This window comes from Nelusetta ayraudi, unplaced genomic scaffold, assembly GCF_046127955.1.
Source record: "Nelusetta ayraudi isolate G7.1 ecotype Tasmania unplaced genomic scaffold, CSIRO-AGI_Nayr_v1 ptg000058l, whole genome shotgun sequence".
NCBI classification, from domain to species: domain Eukaryota; kingdom Metazoa; phylum Chordata; class Actinopteri; order Tetraodontiformes; family Monacanthidae; genus Nelusetta; species Nelusetta ayraudi.
Window position 1 is genome coordinate 137,513 of NW_027466108.1, and position 17,859 is coordinate 155,371.

At 42.2% G+C, this 17,859-nt stretch overlaps 1 protein-coding gene across 1 annotated transcript; it reads left to right on the forward strand.

Moving 5' to 3' along the window:
* Window positions 1-70: 70 nt before the first annotated feature.
* Window positions 71-17,681, forward strand: trpm6 (transient receptor potential cation channel, subfamily M, member 6). The gene is made up of 40 exons (XM_076038864.1): window positions 71-278; window positions 402-481; window positions 693-731; window positions 1,375-1,564; window positions 1,749-1,962; window positions 2,190-2,314; window positions 2,737-2,908; window positions 3,032-3,206; window positions 3,358-3,481; window positions 3,563-3,635; window positions 3,842-3,942; window positions 4,158-4,292; window positions 4,953-5,006; window positions 5,124-5,258; window positions 5,366-5,491; window positions 5,631-5,902; window positions 6,037-6,265; window positions 6,581-6,733; window positions 6,835-6,981; window positions 7,299-7,427; window positions 7,563-7,814; window positions 7,891-8,065; window positions 8,444-8,558; window positions 8,839-9,035; window positions 9,123-9,255; window positions 9,863-10,286; window positions 10,512-11,043; window positions 11,224-11,318; window positions 12,167-12,269; window positions 12,505-12,551; window positions 12,639-12,703; window positions 12,800-12,825; window positions 12,930-12,977; window positions 13,073-13,138; window positions 13,221-13,513; window positions 14,096-14,178; window positions 14,253-14,458; window positions 14,979-15,030; window positions 15,166-15,300; window positions 16,114-17,681. Exons 1-39 carry the CDS (start codon window positions 261-263, stop codon window positions 15,296-15,298), a joined length of 5,736 nt encoding a protein of 1,911 aa, XP_075894979.1. The 5' UTR covers window positions 71-260; the 3' UTR covers window positions 15,299-15,300; window positions 16,114-17,681.
* The last annotated feature ends 178 nt before the right edge of the window (window positions 17,682-17,859 follow it).

Consider the following 17,859-nt stretch of genomic DNA (forward strand, 5'->3'; position numbering starts at 1 on the left):
GGAGTGTCGATTCCAGGAAGGGGACGTGGGCATGTTTCCTTCGGACTGCGTCTGAGTCAGAAGGGTCATTGTTAAACGCGTGTGTCGGAAACAGCAGAGGAGGAGGAACAGACTTTGATGGGCAAGTTAAGGCATGTCAGAAAGACTTTCTCACATCCTGCTGGTGTTTTTAAGTGTCTTTCTGTGGTTTTTCTGTGGCAAGGAGAGGCCTAAAGCTCAGTCCCTGTTGGATCAGCATGTAGACTTCATCTGGCAACGCAATGAACTTCACACAGAAGGTCATTGATCAAAGACTAATACGTTTTATACCCCCAAATGGCCTTGGCAACATATAAAAATGTGGAGCTTAGCTGCGTCAGGATCTCTGGACAGCATTTGAATATTTTCTCATTTCATTCCAGTCACGGAAGTCTTGGATTGAGGAATCCTTCTACAAGAGAGAATGTGTGAAGTTTATCCCTTCCTCCCGGGACTTGCACAGGTAAACTGGGGTCTGATTACATTCATGAGCTTCCAAATTGTTCAAAATTTCATGACTCTCGGAAGTATTATGCAGTATGGCTTGTTAAGCGAATATCCACCATGGAATCAACTGTAGCGGTTGGAAACAAGGTTTTGGCTCTCAGCCCTTCCTTCCAGGAATACAGACCATGTGGATTCTTTGATATTGTCTTGTTTCCTGTTTCTTGCAGATGTATTCCAGTCTGCCAAGTGTGCCAGAACTTGATCAGGTATGATATATATAATTCTGTCTTCTGTCGTGTCTTCACAACATGCACATATGCAGGAGTTTGACCTGGCATGTATTTCTGGCATGTCAGGAATTTTCATTTGATGAAATCATAGTTAGCCACTTAGAGTGATGTCGCGTCAGGTCATTTAAACGCCCTCCAAAATTATTTTCTTTCAGCTATTTTTATTGGACAAGTGGGTTTTTTAATTTCTGTGTGAAACACACTTTTCTCAGTTTTTACTGTTCTGACCAAATGTATCTTAGTTACACTGCTAACGATAAATACAGTGATCGGATACAAGCGGCCAGTTGTTAAAGGGAATCAGCTGACAGGTTGAAGAGAATAGTGGGAGAAACAATCAAATGTCCTATCATGGTCACAGATTTGGAAGTATATATAACATGGAACTGTTTGGCCCAGGAAGTGTAAGAAATTATTTATTATATTATTATTGTTGTTGTTAGATTTGTGTGACATAAGAAAATCAAGGATATAGACTACGTCTGTCTGGCTCTTGGCAACCCTGTCAGAAATGCATAATCTATGCTATAGGCTCTATAGTTGACTTTGAAGGTATTTATTTCTTCAAGCCTAAAAGCACAGCAGTGCAACGCATAAATCCGCTCCTGTTGTTGTGCAGATGTTGCTGTGGCAGACTAATGGGGGAGCACTCCTGGCAGGACTCTGCTCCCCCTATATCCCTCTGCCCCGATCCTGGACAGGACTTGGAGGAAGAATGGTCCACTGAGCTCCACACTAAAGCCAGTCTCACCAATGCGTACGGCGTGATAGACTTCGAGGACACAGCAACACGCGTGTGCCGAGCCAAGGTCGGAAAGTGTGCTCCAAAAGCTTAAGTTCCTCAGCACATTGGCATAATAAGGATTTAGTTTCGCTTGTTGAATAAACATGACCTGGCTCGCTATGATTTGTGATAGTATCTACTCCAGGAAGAACCAAACTAGGGCAAACTGTTTCCAGACTTACTGTGTTTGTCTCCCCCCAACTGTCTAGTATGTCCGTGTGGCTGTGGACTCAAAGCCGGAACTGCTGCTCCAGCTGATGCTGAGGGAGTGGCAGATGGACAGACCCAAGCTACTCCTGACGGTCCAGGGAGGCTCAGAAAACTTTACCCTGCCCCCAAAAGTGAAGCACGCCTTTAGTAAAGGACTCCTGACAGCTGCACTCAGCACAGGGGCGTGGATACTTACTGACGGCATCAATACAGGCAGGTGTAAGACAGTCACTGTGCATGTGTGTGAGCAGCTATTTCTTGATGCTTTTCAATGGCTGGTTGCATACCAACTTCAACACCCGTGCGACACTGAGTGCAGGATAAGCAGTGATAGAAATTGGAGGGATCGATGGATTTTTCTTACACTGTAGTGTAAAAAAAGTTCTGAATATGTTTTGTTGAGTTTTATCATGCTCTGATTTTTTTTTCTGGGTCTCAAGGTGTGTCCAAGTATGTTGGCGAAGCAGTAAAAATATTTGGGGGCCATGACCTGAGGAAGAGGAACACGGTCGGTGTGACGCCGTGGGGAGTAATAGAAAACAATGTAGAACTTATAGGAAAAGATGTAAGTATTAATATCTGTCTGTCTGTCTGCCTTCCTGCCTGAAAAATAATCAATTTTTTAACTTGCAAATTTTAAAGATTTTGCTTATTAATTACAAAAGACAAATAGTGTGTGATCTACACCTGTACTAAATGCATTAAAAGTGCTCCCTAAAAAAGTTATATCAAAAGTGAAAATTAATTTACATACAGAGAATATAGTTAAAGACTCACAAAATTGAAATCCCTGCCTCACAGTTACAGTCTAAAAAAAAATGTTCCTGAGGAAAAGTTATGCGTTGAATCAAGGAATGACGATAATATAATTTCTTCCCCCCAAAGAACACTTTGCGCTGTCATTTTTGGCTCTGTCACCCAGGTGCTAATATGGGTTGCTATGTTGGTGCTGTTGTGCTGTGGCTAATATGACAATGACTTGTTTAGGTATTTAGGCCCTACCAACCACTGGGGAACCCTCTCAGCAAGAGGGCCTGCCTTAATGGTTTCCATTCCCACTTCCTGCTGGTGGATGATGGAACACTGGGGAAGCACGGCTGCCAGCAGGGTTTGAGGAAGAGACTGGAGAGACACATCCAACTACAAAAGATACACCCCAGTGAGTATGTGTTTGTGTAAATACGGAAATGGAAGCGAAGAACAAACTAAGAACATTTCAACAAGCCCTCAAAATGTTTCACCCTAATTTAAGGTAAAGGTGTGTTTGCTTCCATCTTTGTAGGACTGAACCAAGGTGTGCCAGTGGTGTGTGTGGTGGTGGAGGGAGGCCCTGCCATCGTGTCTACAGTGCTGGAGTATGTCAGCAGTGCGCCCCCTGTGCCTGTGTTTGTGCTTGAGGGGTCGGGCAGGGCTGCTGACCTGATCGCCTTTGTACACAAACAGACTGCTATGGGCAGGTACTACTATAAACATTGCACACTGTAGAAAAAAACACCTTATAGTTAACCATGACGACAATTTGAGCGTTCATCTGCGTTGCGTTTGTTATTGAATTCTACGTTGTAAACATTTGCTAAAGAAAGGCAACTACATGCTTGTATGTTGCAGGCAGCTGGACTCTGACATCAGAGACAACTTTCTCATCATGATTGAGATTGTGTTTGGGTTTGGAAGGGCAGAGGCCTCCCAGATGTACAACCTCTTGCTGCAGTGTATGGATCACAGACAGTCTGTGAGTGGAGCACCACGAGTGAATCTGTTCGCTTTGGTTTAACACATGACTACAGTACTTCATCATGCGATTGATTGACAGATAACCATCTTCGACTCAGAGTCGGATGACCACCTGACACCAGACGCAGCCATTCTGACAACGGCTCTCAAAGGTTTGTCTCCGCATTCTTCTGGTTTGTAATGGGATTACTAAGACTGCAACTGATAACAAGAAATGTGATGTATATGCAGGCTGCCTGTGTGTTTGAGACAAATCATCTTAGTTAGAGCTCTGAACGTCAGTCGTTAGAACATGAAAGTGTGTGCCATTCTTGAAATGCAGGTTCAAGTTCCGTCTTGGTTCTGATTTCCCAAACAGGCACGAAGGCCACTCCTGCAGAGCAGCTGAGTATGGCACTAGCCTGGGACAGGGCTGATATTGCACAGAAAGAGATCCTGGTGTCTGGGCAGCACTGGCAGGTGAGGTTTAGTTGCCACCGACAGGTTTGGTTTAAGAAATGCACAAAAAAAATATCAAGCACTCCTGAAATGAAATTGCTGCTCAACCAAAGTTCTCAGACTCTGATCAGGCTCCCTCCTGTTGTCAAACTCACTGACACATGATCATGATTGCAGCTGTAAAAAACAATTTTCCGGGTTGTTGTGTAACCATGGTATATGTGGGTTCTATGCAGGTGGGTTCCTTGGAGCAGGCCCTGCTGGATGCCCTGGTGATGGACCGAGTCAGTTTTGTCAAACTGCTGATTGACAACGGCATGACCATGAGTCGTTTCCTCACAGTGGATCGACTGGAGGAGCTCTATAACACGGTTATTTTCAATTCATTATTGTCTTCGTTCAGTGCCTCTGACCTCTTAAACTTCTCTACTGGGACAGGTACAAAAATACAAAGCATTTTAAATGTTAGAAAGGATTTTGCAAATAATTTATAATTATTTGTTTGCAAAGTATTTTTGGCCCACTTTGTCTTGTTGTACTACTTGCACTTTTGTTTCCCCTCTGCTAGCGCTTTCCCACTCTAAAGGGAGGAACTGGGAGGAAATCAATTCCTTTGTCTTTGACTGTTGAAGCACAAACTCCAAAAACTATGTCTTTGATTGAAATCACAATAATACACTGTAAGTGTTTTGCACCAGCAATCTCAGAGCTTCCTGGTCAATGGTTTGCTTGGTGTTTCCCCAGTTGTTGTTTTGGGATGTTTTTGAGATCATAAGGCTCTTTATCATCGCCGCATTCACACTTGGCTTTCTGTACACTGCCTTTGTGTATTAAGCCTGCTTACTTATTCATAACTCTGGGATAATAAGCCATTCTTACAAACAAAATAAGGGTCCCACGGCAGCTGCTGTGTGTGCAACTGCGTTAAAAAAGTTGTTGTTTTTGGTTTTTTGTATTGTTGTTTTAGTTTGATTGTTTATTTGGTTGATGTGTTTTTATTTTGCTGTGCATGTGTTCTGTTTATTCTCCAGTTGCAGGGACAGACGGACCGTTTCCTCCACCACCTCATTGAAGATGTGAAACAGGTAAACTGTAATTCTGTGAGCACATCAAATGATGTCTGTGATTATGTTCATTTCCACTCTGGTGGTAACAATCTTTGTTTGCTATTTCTGGATTTGCTTAAATGTTTGTGTCAGTAGACCTCGCTACCACAAAGCTACCGCCTCTCTATCATTGACGTGGGCCTGGTGATAGAGAACCTGATTGGAGGAGCCTATCGCAGCACTTACACACGGAAACAATTCAGAGCTGCCTACAGTCGTCTGCAGGAAAAAGTATGCATGAGTCATTTTTTATTCTGATTTTATTCAGTTTCATGACGCTATGCATGATCACTGTTTATTTTTCTTAAAAGATAAAGTTTAAACTCACTTATAAACAGGAGACTAGACGGGAGGGCGCCATGTCTTTCTCCAAGCGGCGACAAGGCCTCATTCAAAACTCTATGAGGGGAAGGAGCCTCCAGGACCAACATTTCTTTAGAATGGCTCAGCCTCACAAACCCAAGGTTGGTGGACTGTAGCTGTAAACGGCATGTATTAATGAACATGTGCAAACATAGTTTTCTGCAGCTAACTATTGGATAGGCATACTTTGCATCTTCCTATGCCAGCCTTAACATTTCCGTACTTTTCCCCATCTTGAAGGATCAAGGCTTTCCATCCACAGGCAGTAGAGAGATCTCAACAAACTGCGGCCTTGCTGAGGTCCCTCTGCCCGTCTCCTTTAACTTCAACGACCTGTTTGTGTGGGCTGTGCTTTATCAGCGCCAGCAGATGGCATTGTTCCTTTGGCAGCATGGTGAAGAGGCTCTGGCACGTGCCATTGTGGCCTGCAAGCTTTACCGCTCCATGGCCTTTAAAGCTCGACAGAGCAGTTTGGATGATGACATTGCAGAAAGATTCAAGACTTATTCCATGTGAGTATAAATACGTTTCTCAGCATAAACGTGTGTTGTTTTTTCGCGGCAATTTGCAGCGTACTTTGCTAACGTAATTCATTTTCATTTTCCTGAAAACCTGCATACGACCATGCACCTTGCTTGCATCCTAGTGAGTTTGGTCAGCTGTCGGTGGATGTGTTGGACAGTGCATTTCGTCAGAACGAGCAGATGGCCATGAAGCTTTTGACTTCAGAGATGGAGGCGTGGAGCCACTTCACCTGTCTGCAGATGGCTGTCTCCTCATGTCACAAGCCATTTGTGTCACACTCTTGCACCCAGACTCTGCTCACAGACCTCTGGACCGGCCCACTCAACATGAGAAAAAACTCTTTTCTTAAGGTAACATTAAATTTTTTTTTAATAAAATCAAACTAATAAGTTAATAAAGATGTCTTACTGTAGTAAAAAAAAACATTAAAGCCCTCCCATTACCTAGACAATATAAATTGATATTAAAAGGTGCAGTTCATTTATTATTTTTATGTTGGTAAAAGCTTGACATACTGCCCATAAATACAGTGATAAAAATGTATACTCACAGTACAATAAAAGTAATTTGCCATATATCTCGTATATGTAAAAAAAATATACAAAGAACAATGGTCCTGCTCCCAGTCAGTCATGCTTTCAGGTGTATTTTTCTCTTTTTATCAGATTATTTTGAGCCTTCTTGTCCCTCCTGCCATCTTGCTGCTGGAGTTCAAGAGTAGAGCTGAAATGTGCCATGTGCCACAGACCCATGAGACAATGCTGTTTGGACTCGACTCGGTGAAGTCAACTCGTCCCCGAGAGGAAAATGACATCATGGTAAAGCCCCTGTCATATGGCTCTAATCTACACCTACATATAAAACCAGAAATCTAATAAAACCTCAAAACTTGCCACTCTCACTTCCTGTTCTACTGTAGGACACAGAGCAAGGCCACTCTCCACGAAACAAATATCTTGGTTCTGTGTCAGAGCCTTTGTCCCTCATGACTGCACATTTTCTCTCCTGGATCCCAAGAATCTATGAATTCTACACTGCTCCAGTTGTCAAGTTCTGGTTTCACACTGTAAGTGGCAGATATGTATAGAGTCACTTTTATGGATTATTGTCATTTTTTATGGGATAGTTAATGGGCCCTAGAACCTAGAAATTAAATTACTGTTAAATCAGGAAAAGTAAAACTCATGTTTCCACACATTTGGAAAACAACCTAAGGAAGGAAAAAGATGATGACATAAAATCACTTTTTATTTAAAAATCATCCTAAAGACATGTAAAATCCAGTAGATTTCTCAAACACATATTTAAAGACTCAACTAAAAACATGAACCAGAATTTTTTTTTTTTTTTTTTTTTTTAATTATCATGCTTGTTTGACTTTAGATGTCCTACCTTGGCTTTCTGATGTTATTCTCCTACGTCACACTGGTAAAGATGGAGGACAAACCAAGTGTTCAGGAGTGGCTCGTCATCGCGTACATCCTGTCCACTGCAGTGGAAAAAAACAGAGAGGCATGTTCCCTTCACTTCTCTGGCATAATCAGGATTAAATGTATATGCATATACTACATACACACACAAATCCTAGCACAACGATCAATGCGACAAATCGAGCATTGTTTTAATATTGTTTGTCCTGATGTTTAGATTCTGATGTCTGAACCAAGAAAACTAAGCCATAAACTCAAGATTTGGTTTTCGGAGTACTGGAACATTTCAGATTTCATCGGCATCCTCCTCTTCTTGGCTGGACTGTCCATGCGTTGGTATGCTGACCCTTACAGGAGAGCAGGACGCATCTGCTACTGTTTGGACATCATCTTCTGGTTTGTCAGGCTGTTGGATCTGCTGGCCGTAAATCAGCATGCGGGGCCGTACCTCACCATGATCACCAAGATGGTGCGTTGACGCACTGTGTGAACTGTTGGATGAGCGGACTGTTTTTTAAAGTGATAATCTTCTTGTGCCTTCCCAGACACGTAACATGTTCTTCATCGTGGTCATGATGGCCATAGTGCTGCTGAGCTTTGGGGTGTCCAGGAAGGCCATCTTGTCACCATCTGAGGAGCCGTCTTGGAGTTTAGCTCGAGACGTGGTCTTTCAGCCTTACTGGATGATTTATGGAGAAGTCTACGCAGGGGAAATAGATGGTGAATGTTTCATAATAACTTTTAAATCAAATATTTAACAAAAACATCCAATTAGTATTTGTATCATTGCGGAATGTCTAAATATACCTGTATCAATAAGTTAAACAAGATGTGAAATACCTTTGACAATAACGTTTTTTTTGCTTTTGCAAGAGTAAAATTGTATCCGATAATCCAATCCAAGTGTAGTTGTAAATCTCTCTTTTAAGTTAGTTTGCTGATGAGTCCATAAAGCAGTTCATAAAACAAAAAAAACCTCACACCTTTAGATGGTGATTGCATCCATCAAGCTCAAAGTAATCAAACAAAAATCCTTCATCTGGTATTAGTGCAGCGTTCCCTGACAAATATATATTTGTGCATATTTGTGTGTTGCAGTATGTGATAAAGGCGACCCATGTCCTCCCGCTGCCTTCCTCACACCATTCCTCCAAGCTGTGTACTTGTTCTTCCAATACATCATCATGGTCAACATTCTCATCGCATTTTTCAAGTAAGCTTGTTTATTTAAAGCCACACGATGCAGTCCTTGTACCTTAAATGCAGGATTTTTTTTTTTTCTACAATGATTTGATTCACAACGGGGAGACTGGTACCACTTCAGTTTCATTTCTGCCACCCAGGCCCCCTGCAACAAGTTAATGAATGATACCAATATTTCTTAGACAGCATTTTAAGGCATCAAAGTGACTCTATTGCTTTACATTTAATTGCAGATTAAATTCAATTAAATGCCTCTTGAACTTTACTGACAATTTATTTTCCATTAACAGCAACATTTATTTTGACATGGCATCCACATCCAGCAAAATCTGGAAGTACAACCGTTATCGGTACATCATGACCTATCAGGACAGGCCGTGGCTGCCTCCGCCTCTGATTGTCCTCAGTCACATGACCCTGGCTTTGAGAGCCACCTACAGGAGATTCAGTGGCGGTGACGAGCAGGAGGAGACTGGCTCTGGACTGAGTGAGTGTCTGTGGTGTCTAGGTGCATGTCAAACTAGCCACACACATGCTACAGTGCAGTTAAAAAAAAAACTCCTGTCTCCACCAGAACTCCTTCTGGGCCACGAGGATCATAAAAAGCTCCATGAGTTTGAGGAGAAATGTGTGGAGTCCTACATTCATGACAAAAATGAAGGCCTTGACAGCAGTCAAGTGAGCATGATCCGAGCCACCGCTGAGAGGTTAGATTCATTCATTTTTATTAATTTTTTTGTATTGTATTGTATTGTTTCATATTAATAATGCATATTATGCTGTTCCCACACTGGAATGTGTTACCTTTAATTCTTTTGAAAAGTTATTACTACCTTATGAATACCCTCTAGCTTTGTCCTGCAGTATAGTGCATAACAAGCCTGTTTAACTGTTATTATGAGTCTGAATAGGCAGGCTTGTTAGGTAGAAGTGTTCACAGCGAAGCTGTTTTATGTTGCGTACAAATCATGATTTTTCATGATTGTTTTAGCTCAATTTCCTTGTTCTTTTTTATTTTTTCATGCTTTTTTTATCTGCTTCTTCTATTTTTTTATCGGTTTGTCCTATTTTTTTTTTTTTAAACTGCTCAGTAAAAGTGAAATTGAAACGTGTTCAATTTGCTGCAGCTGAACTCAAACAAGGTCTGTTTCCATCACACACCAATTTGAGTCTGTCCCGAATCGTTGGTGAAATCTTGTAATGTGTCCCAAGCTTTATTTGGCACAGCTTATTAGGGCTTTACAACTTCATACAGTAATAACATTTATTACTGTTACAACTGCTGCAGTGTCTATTCTGTTTCTGACCTACCAGAGCGGAGGACATGAGCACAATCGTCGGGGAGGTCACGGAGAAGGTGGACTTCATACAGGACAGCCTATCCGAGTTGGATAGTCAGTTGGGTCAACTCCAGGACCTCTCTGCGCTGGCCGTGGACACCCTCACTCTGCTGTCTGCCACGGACAGCATCTATCAGGAGGAGGCTCGCCTGGCTCACTGCACACCCGCTGCGCTGTCCCGACACGCCCTCCCTCACAGCTGGACCCTCCCGCACAGAGGTGATGGACCGAGTTTACGGCGAACGGTGGCCAAGTCGTCCAAAAGCACCCCGTCCTCTTTGCTGAAAGGTTCTACCCTGGTCTCGAGTCGACTTCGATCTCAGGAGCGCTGTGTCACAGCCGGGGGGAACTGGGAAGCAGGACTGGGACATACTAAGGATGGAGAAACAGCGGAGGAGGTATTTTTTAAACTACCTTAATGAAAGAAAACTAGAAAGCAAATTTTACCAGTTTGCAAATGTTATTTCACCTTCACCAAAGTTAGATAGTTGGTACATTTCCATCATGGCATCAAAATCCATCCTCTTGGGATGTTAATCTTTATAAAAAGAATTCCAGGCTCACACCAATGAAACTCTGTGGCTATTAAGTTATTTTTTTCTGTCCAACTCCGCACTGAACAGACACCCCGTGAGACATGTGGACCATCCTGCTCTGCATACCCTTCATTTTTAAGAGGCACGGAATCGTCGCATCCGAAACCATGGACATGCGACGCGTATCTATACGCAAGTCAGGAAGAAACATCAATGGAGGAGGAAGAAGAAATGGAGGAGGAAGAAAGGGAAGTGGAAGACTTGTCTAGTTCAGGAGTGTCCAGAGCCTCGAGTGACGCCGACCTTCTGCCTGAGCCTCAAAACATCCTTGGAGGTTTGGTAAATCCCTCCTTTACTGGAGAGGACAGCCCCACAGGTTTACGCACTATACCTTCCAGCCAGTGGAGAAGACCTGCGGAATCCCACAAAGCGGCCTGTCCGTTCAGAGACGGCCCCTATAGCTACTGCAGGTCGCTGTCATCAAGTGTGGAGAACATGACCTTCTCGGGGGCACCTCCCAGTCAGACGGCGGGGTCAGTTTCTGAGCCGACAAGTGAAGCGAGGGATGAGAGGGGAACAAAGAGCGGTAACTCATGTCTTCAGAACAACAAGAAGAGAGGTAAAGTTGTCGCTCCAACGCAACGATTAGAAAACCTAATCCAGTATTGATTCCATTCCTGTAGTTTTTTATTTGTTGAAAGTTTCATATGATTTGTGTGGAGTCAATGTCTCAGTTTGTGTTATTGTGCTGCGACAATTTTTCTTCCTCGACAGATCATGCATGTTTTTCTTTCTGCAGAATGGTCAAAGTCTTCAGATTTTACTCAGTTCAAAAGCAAAGACAAGTTCCAGAGCAAAAAGACAGTGAAGATAAAGGAAACTGATAAACACACGGTAACGTCACGCAGGATGTGAGCTTGAAAGTGCGCCTTCTCTTAAAATAGCACAACTCTTTTGAACAGCTTTGATATTTAATTTTAATTTGATACCAACATTTTTTTGCATCATCCATTGATGGCAATAATTTACATTTAATAATCATTATGTGCATTCCAAGTAAATTGAAATGTCAAATTGTAAAAGCTAAAGAAAGTAAAAACCATTCACAGTATGGTAAAAGATTAAGACTAAGACATAAAAGCCGAACACGCCAACCTCGTGCACCTATTGCTTGTGATTTGGAGTCTCACTGTCGCGCCAGAACAGAAGGACATTGTGCAACATTCATGTTTTTCAGCAAACAATTGCTCATGTTATTACAACTCATCCCTGTGAAACATGGCAGGTTGGCCCTGATACAATGTTTCTGAGTGAGAGGGCATCAGTGGTCATGTTATGATAACTGGCAGAAAATTAAGGAAACTACTACTGTGGACCAATCAGGGAGCAAGACACCACTCTGGTTAACAGTTGGATTTCTTCCAGAGCACTAACCCTAACCCAGGAGGTCCACATGATTGCAATCAGGGTTAATCACTGGTCACTTTAGCTGGAAAGACATTGATTAGCAACAAACACATCTATATGTATACAAGTAGGTGAAGTCATAGCACACAAATTACACATCGATCGAAGAACTAATGTTGCTTCAGTATCAGCTGTTTGAATCAGAAACACAGAAACAACTCTCTTTACTTTAAAAAAACCAAAACAAAAACTGGTTTGGTGCCATTGATAAAAGAATATACATTAGAATTATTTAGTGAACTTCTTTAATGTCCTCATTTTGTTTTTATAAACAGGGGACCATGCATTCCCACATGTCTGACGCAAGCTGGAGGAGAGGCCATATAATGAGAGGAGAGCCCAGATGTTGGTCGGCTTCTACCAGCCTCAATCAACTCAGTAAGAACCAACAATCAAGAATTCATTTTTGAAAAATAATAATAACAATAATAATAATAATAATAATAATAATAATAATAGTAATAATAATAATAATTTATAGACTCTTAGAGGTGCAGGGAAGTTTATTTGGTCACATTAATGTATCAAGTTCCAAACTGAAGGAGCAGTGAACCAACCAAAATCAAGGTTACAGTTTTGGTTGTAATCGGCTCAATACAACAATTTTTTTCAGATTTTGAAACGCTGGACCTAGTGCAGAAACAACTGTCTTCCCATCAAGTAAGTCTTCATTAAGATGTGCAGGAAATGACACAATCACTGGGCGCATTATCGCTCTGTAAGTTTGGTCTCTTTACTGCGTTTCAGGATGTGTGGAGCCCCACCCACTCAGCATGGAGCAGCTGGGCGAGGCCCATGAGCCGCAGATCGTCGTAAGTCAGCCTGTCTTCACTCTGCTGCAACATCCACCAATTGTTTTTTTTTACAGATTACAAACTGTCTTGTTTCCATTTTTCATTTCATTGCAGCATGCAGAGCGGGATTGCTGCTGAGGGTAATGCCCATATTATTTCAGTTTATAGTGTAGTGATATGACATTCCAATGACATGTAGTTACATTTTGTTAATATTTGATTTGCTTTGTTTTGGTCATTGCAGCAAAAACCTCATTCCAATCCACTGAAAATCTGTATCCACACTATTCAGGTATAAAGATCATTACATTTCTGTTGCATCTTTTCTTTCATTCCATCCCAGACGGTGTTCTTCTGAATCATCATTGTGTGTTTTTCTGTTTACAGCGGTGGAGAGAAATAATCTGATGAGACTGGCAAACACGATTCCCTTCACACCAGTGTCCAGTCTGGGTATTTTTGGTCTCTTCTTCTTTTTTTTGCTTTTGCTTTCAGCCTTGTTCCATATTAACGTGTTGCACTTTCTGCTGTCCAGGCGGCGAAGAAGTGAGCATCTACTCTTTGGAGGAAGTACCCTCGGATGCTGGACCTGACACTGTCTCCTCCTGGTCCTCACGCGGCCTGACTGCCTTGCTGCAGCCCCTCTCCAGCGAGGAGGGGTCTCTGGACGGCGGCCTCCGCCAGGGCTGCAGGGTGCTGTGCACCTGGGCGGAGCAGGAAGTGCTCACGCCTGGTCTCGTGTACGTGGTCAAGGCTTTCAGGCCGGAAGTTGTTCGAGCCTGGCAGAGGTACTTCCATGGTAGCACGGCGCTGCAGCTTTGTATAAGGGTAAGCATAACAGAGAAATAAAGGGCTCACTGGACAATGGAAGCACACGGACATTGGTTCAATCAAGTCAGTAGAGTCGGCGGAATAAATCACGAGGAGAAAAGAGAAGAGAGGAGTGTTTGAGGTGATGACAGAAGTTTAGCAGGACATCAGGAGGAAGCAGACAAAGGAAAACAACATTTCCAGTCCAATATTTCCCAACAACCTTGGATCTGGGAGTGGATGAGGCTTCAAGGATCCTTTTGTTTGCAATGATTTATGCAGACAATTAGGCACAGCGGTCTATATCCTTTTGGTGAAAAGGTGAAGGCAGGTCTGATCATCGTCATGCCAGTTTGACAGCAGAGAGAGAAATTTGATTGGCTTGGAAGGAAATGTTTTCAGTTTTAATAGGACCAGGAAAAGCTGAAAAAATAGACAATGCTAACTGTGACTGCTGGCAACACAGGACAAACTCCCTGATTTTAATTCCTATGAGCTTAATTTCTTAGATCTTTTGACTTGTAAACTGTCCCTATTTAAGTCAGAATATTTAACTTCAAGCTTATGCGTTGGATCAACCTCTGTTCTTCATCCCGGCAGGACATCCAGCAGCAGAGAGCAGCCCAGAAAATGATGCGAGTCTTCAACCAGGTCAAACCGGATGATATGCTTCACTCACCGAGGTGTTTTCTCCTTTCTGCTCCACATCCTTCCCTGCATTATTATCTACGCTCTGACTAATTCCTCCCTCTGCCAGGTTTCTAGACGTGTCGCTGGTCCTCTGGCACTCAAATGGCCAGTGGCTGACAATAGAGAGGAACATGTGCGGTCACTTCAGGAAGTACAACAACAACACCGGAGAAGAGATCACCCCCTGCTGCACGCTGGAGGAAATGCTGCTCGCCTTCTCTCACTGGACTTACGAGTACTCGTGCAGAGAGCTCCTGGTGCTCGACATGCAAGGCAGGTTTTTCAGTGTGCGCACATATGAGGGTCCTCATGTAATTTAGAGTAACTTTGAAGTACTCTAATTTATTGCTTTATCATATCTTTACTCTATTCAAAATGTTGGCAAATGCTCTTTTTTATATAGTTATATATAGTGACTTAATTTTGTAAGTCGATTCTCTTGTTCATATTATTATTTTGCACCATTAAGACAGCGTCAATGATGTCACGCACTTTGAAAACATTTTAATTTGTTGTGACCTTAAGAAGACAAGTAAGGCCCCACCACAATAAAATGCCAACCCTTTGCTCAAGTCAGCCAAATGTTCATTCAGTTTCTAATTTTTCTTTTTCGAAGTTATTTACATCATGGTCCGGTTGATGCAAAATCTTCACTTCAGTGTATTTTGCTTAAGCAGTATTTACATATTTTGAAGTGACTTTTGCGAAAGCATACCTTGCATGTATAATTTTATAGAGAAATTGTACATTTGATCACTTTCGACCACTTTGACACCTCTGACCTCCTTGACAGGAGTAGGAGAACTGCTGACCGATCCCACAGTCGTCATGGCAGACGATAAAAGGTACAAAGACCAGTGACCAATCCAGTTTATCAGCCATATATGATTCTAGCAAAATGTGTCCCTAGTTTGACATGACATTTTGCAAGTTGGCACAATGGAGAGAACCTTTTTTTTTTTCTTGTAAATGTCTCACAGTGGCAGCAGGGGTGAGATGTTGTTCGGGCCTGATAACCTTGGAGACGTCGCCATCAATGGTTTCCTGCTGAAACACTTCTGCAGCCCGAGCTGTCGAAGGCTGGGCCTGTCTTCATTAAAGGATCCTCATTAGAGGTGTGTATTTGTGTGTGTGTGTGTTGAGGAAGAGGAAGAGGAGGAGGAGGAAGAGGAGGGAGTGAGAGAGAAATTGTAAATGTTAACTTAGTGCTACATTTTTGACTTAACCAGTGGGCAACATACTTGCATTCCATAAACATAACAAGGGTCATACTGTACTTTTCCCCCCCCTCTATGCACAGCATGTATACTTCATGCATGTGCGCATCCACATGCATTTGTATGTCACCTCTGTGTCGTCAGTCAGGAGACCGACGTTGGCTCTGAGATAAATCCCCAGCAACTTCAAATGAAGACGGCACACACCAGCAGCCAGCTAATTAAGCCGCGAGTGTTCGTTTATTCCTATAACAACAGTAGTGTTTGAGGCATGGGGGTGGGCCCTGCTTTGTGCGTTGTGCTCCGCGGCCTTTGATTACGTATTAATCATGTCTTTGTGCTGGCGATGTGCTGCTGAGACATTAGCTTTGATTAGCTATTAATTAACGTCTCTGGGTAGGCACGATACCAGCATCTAGAGGATAACTGCTCGGAAAGTAACTGTGCTCAAAAACAAACAAGCCCCGCAAACAAACACACAAGCGCAAACACCGAGACACAGTTGTTTTGATATTTCAAAGGTGCGTTGTGTTTCCTCTTCCTCTTCTTGTGTCCTCTCCAAGATTTCTCCAACAAATCAAACCAAATTATTCATGCCGGATGTGTGGACTTCCTCCCAGGCCTGTCAGTATTCTCTTTCTTGTGGTAATGACTGCGTTATTGGAGCGACATGTCTGATCAACTGAAAAACGGATGTTTCCCGTTGTTCAGATTAAGGAGAAGACCGGACAGCTACCAGAGCAGCGGCGAGAGAGAGCCAGCGTCTGGGAGAAGATGAGAAAGAGGATGAAGATGCGGTGAGGAAACCTTTAGGCCTGAAAGAAGGCGAGACGAAAGACTCATGTACTTTCTTTATCATGTTCGAGACATGAACACTCACAGTTTTGACGTTATTCATGAGCGGCATGTGACAAGTGCACTCTGTATTTGCCAATATTTGGAGGATGACACTTTGCTTTAATATTTAAGAAAGTTTTTTTTTGCTAGAAAAATGGTTCTTAAGCACAGCAGATAACAATAACAGTATTAGTATTTTAATCTAAATGTTTTCGACTTTGTTACACTAAGAGAATTAGATTTTTTTTTATATCACATTTTTATATACATTTGTATTTCGGAATTATGTCATGGAAAGACTTTTTTCATGTTTTTCATTAGCAAAAATGTAAATTTCTATCTATCTACCTACCTACCTACTGTATCTATCTATCTATCTATCTATCTATCTATCTATCTATCTATCTATCCGTCTGTCTGTCTGTAAGTCGTCACATGCAACAGAATAAGGAGGCTGATATGCACCCATAAAATTTCTTTTATTTTTTTTCGTCCCACAACAAAATGTCTACAAAAGCGATAAAATATAGAATTTAACAAAAAAAAAAAAAAATCACTTCAGACCTTCACATTGTATGTACATCTCAAAAGAGGACTCAGTATAAGGGCCCTGCATAGCTCTGAACTTGAACCCATTCTGATCCATTGTGTGTGGATGTTTATGGCTCTCTGTAATCCCAATGAATGCTCAAACAGACAAACTCACGCGCGCTCTTTCGCTCTCATGCGAAAATGATTTGTAAAGAAAAAAAAACACGAAAGACTGACTGAAGAGCTCACGGATTTCTAGCAGAGTCAGAGTTCAGAGTCCAACAGAGTCCCCTCTCACCAAATAAAAAAAAACCAAAGCATAACATGTAAAAACGGTTTGTCCGTGTAATCAAATACACATTTTCCTCAGAGTTCTCCCATGTTTTTTTTTTGTTTTTTTTTTCGAAATTGATTTCTCAAGTAAACTCACACAGTAAAGCATCTACGGCCCACTCAGTCCTCCCCTCACTGGCTATGGCACTTTGAAAACAACAACAACAAAAAAAAGTCCTTTTTGTTTTACTGTACGTCTTGTTTTGCTCTGTTTGACATGTGTAAAAAGAGGTCCTGCAACCCGAGGACCTCTCAGGCTCGGGCTGCAGGTTGCTACATTTTTATTCAACTCGCTCTTGCTGGATTAAAAAGACATTCTAAACAATAAATTAACAATTTAAACACTACTCCAATTGCACACATGTGTAATGCATCAAGAAAGTTTACAAAGCATTGGTAGAGCCAACATCTCTGTTTCTCTCACGCACATACAAACACACAGAAACACGCACGCATGCGCGCGCGCGCACACACACACACACACACACACACACACACACACACAGGATTGTATTTGATGAAGTGAAGGAAATGCCTTTCAAACTGAGTGTATTAAAAAAATGTATGCACGTATAAAATGTGGACTGGTTTCATTGTGTGCTCTGCGGTGTCGGTCGGTGTTGATGGAGTGGCAAAAGGCGCATGATGAGTTCAGCCCCTCACACTGAACAAGCTGCTCCATAACATTCAGAATATTTTACCCTCCCCCCCCCAAAAAAAGCCCACCCGCCACATGTTAAGGGTCTTGGATCCGGT

Bases quoted from the DNA above. Each gene is read 5' to 3' on its own strand.
- trpm6 (XM_076038864.1), top strand. The intron at 5,259-5,365 runs GTATGCATGAGT...ACTTATAAACAG, and splicing joins ACAGTCGTCTGCAGGAAAAA to GAGACTAGACGGGAGGGCGC. The intron at 12,704-12,799 runs GTAAGTCAGCCT...ATTTCATTGCAG, and splicing joins CCCATGAGCCGCAGATCGTC to CATGCAGAGCGGGATTGCTG.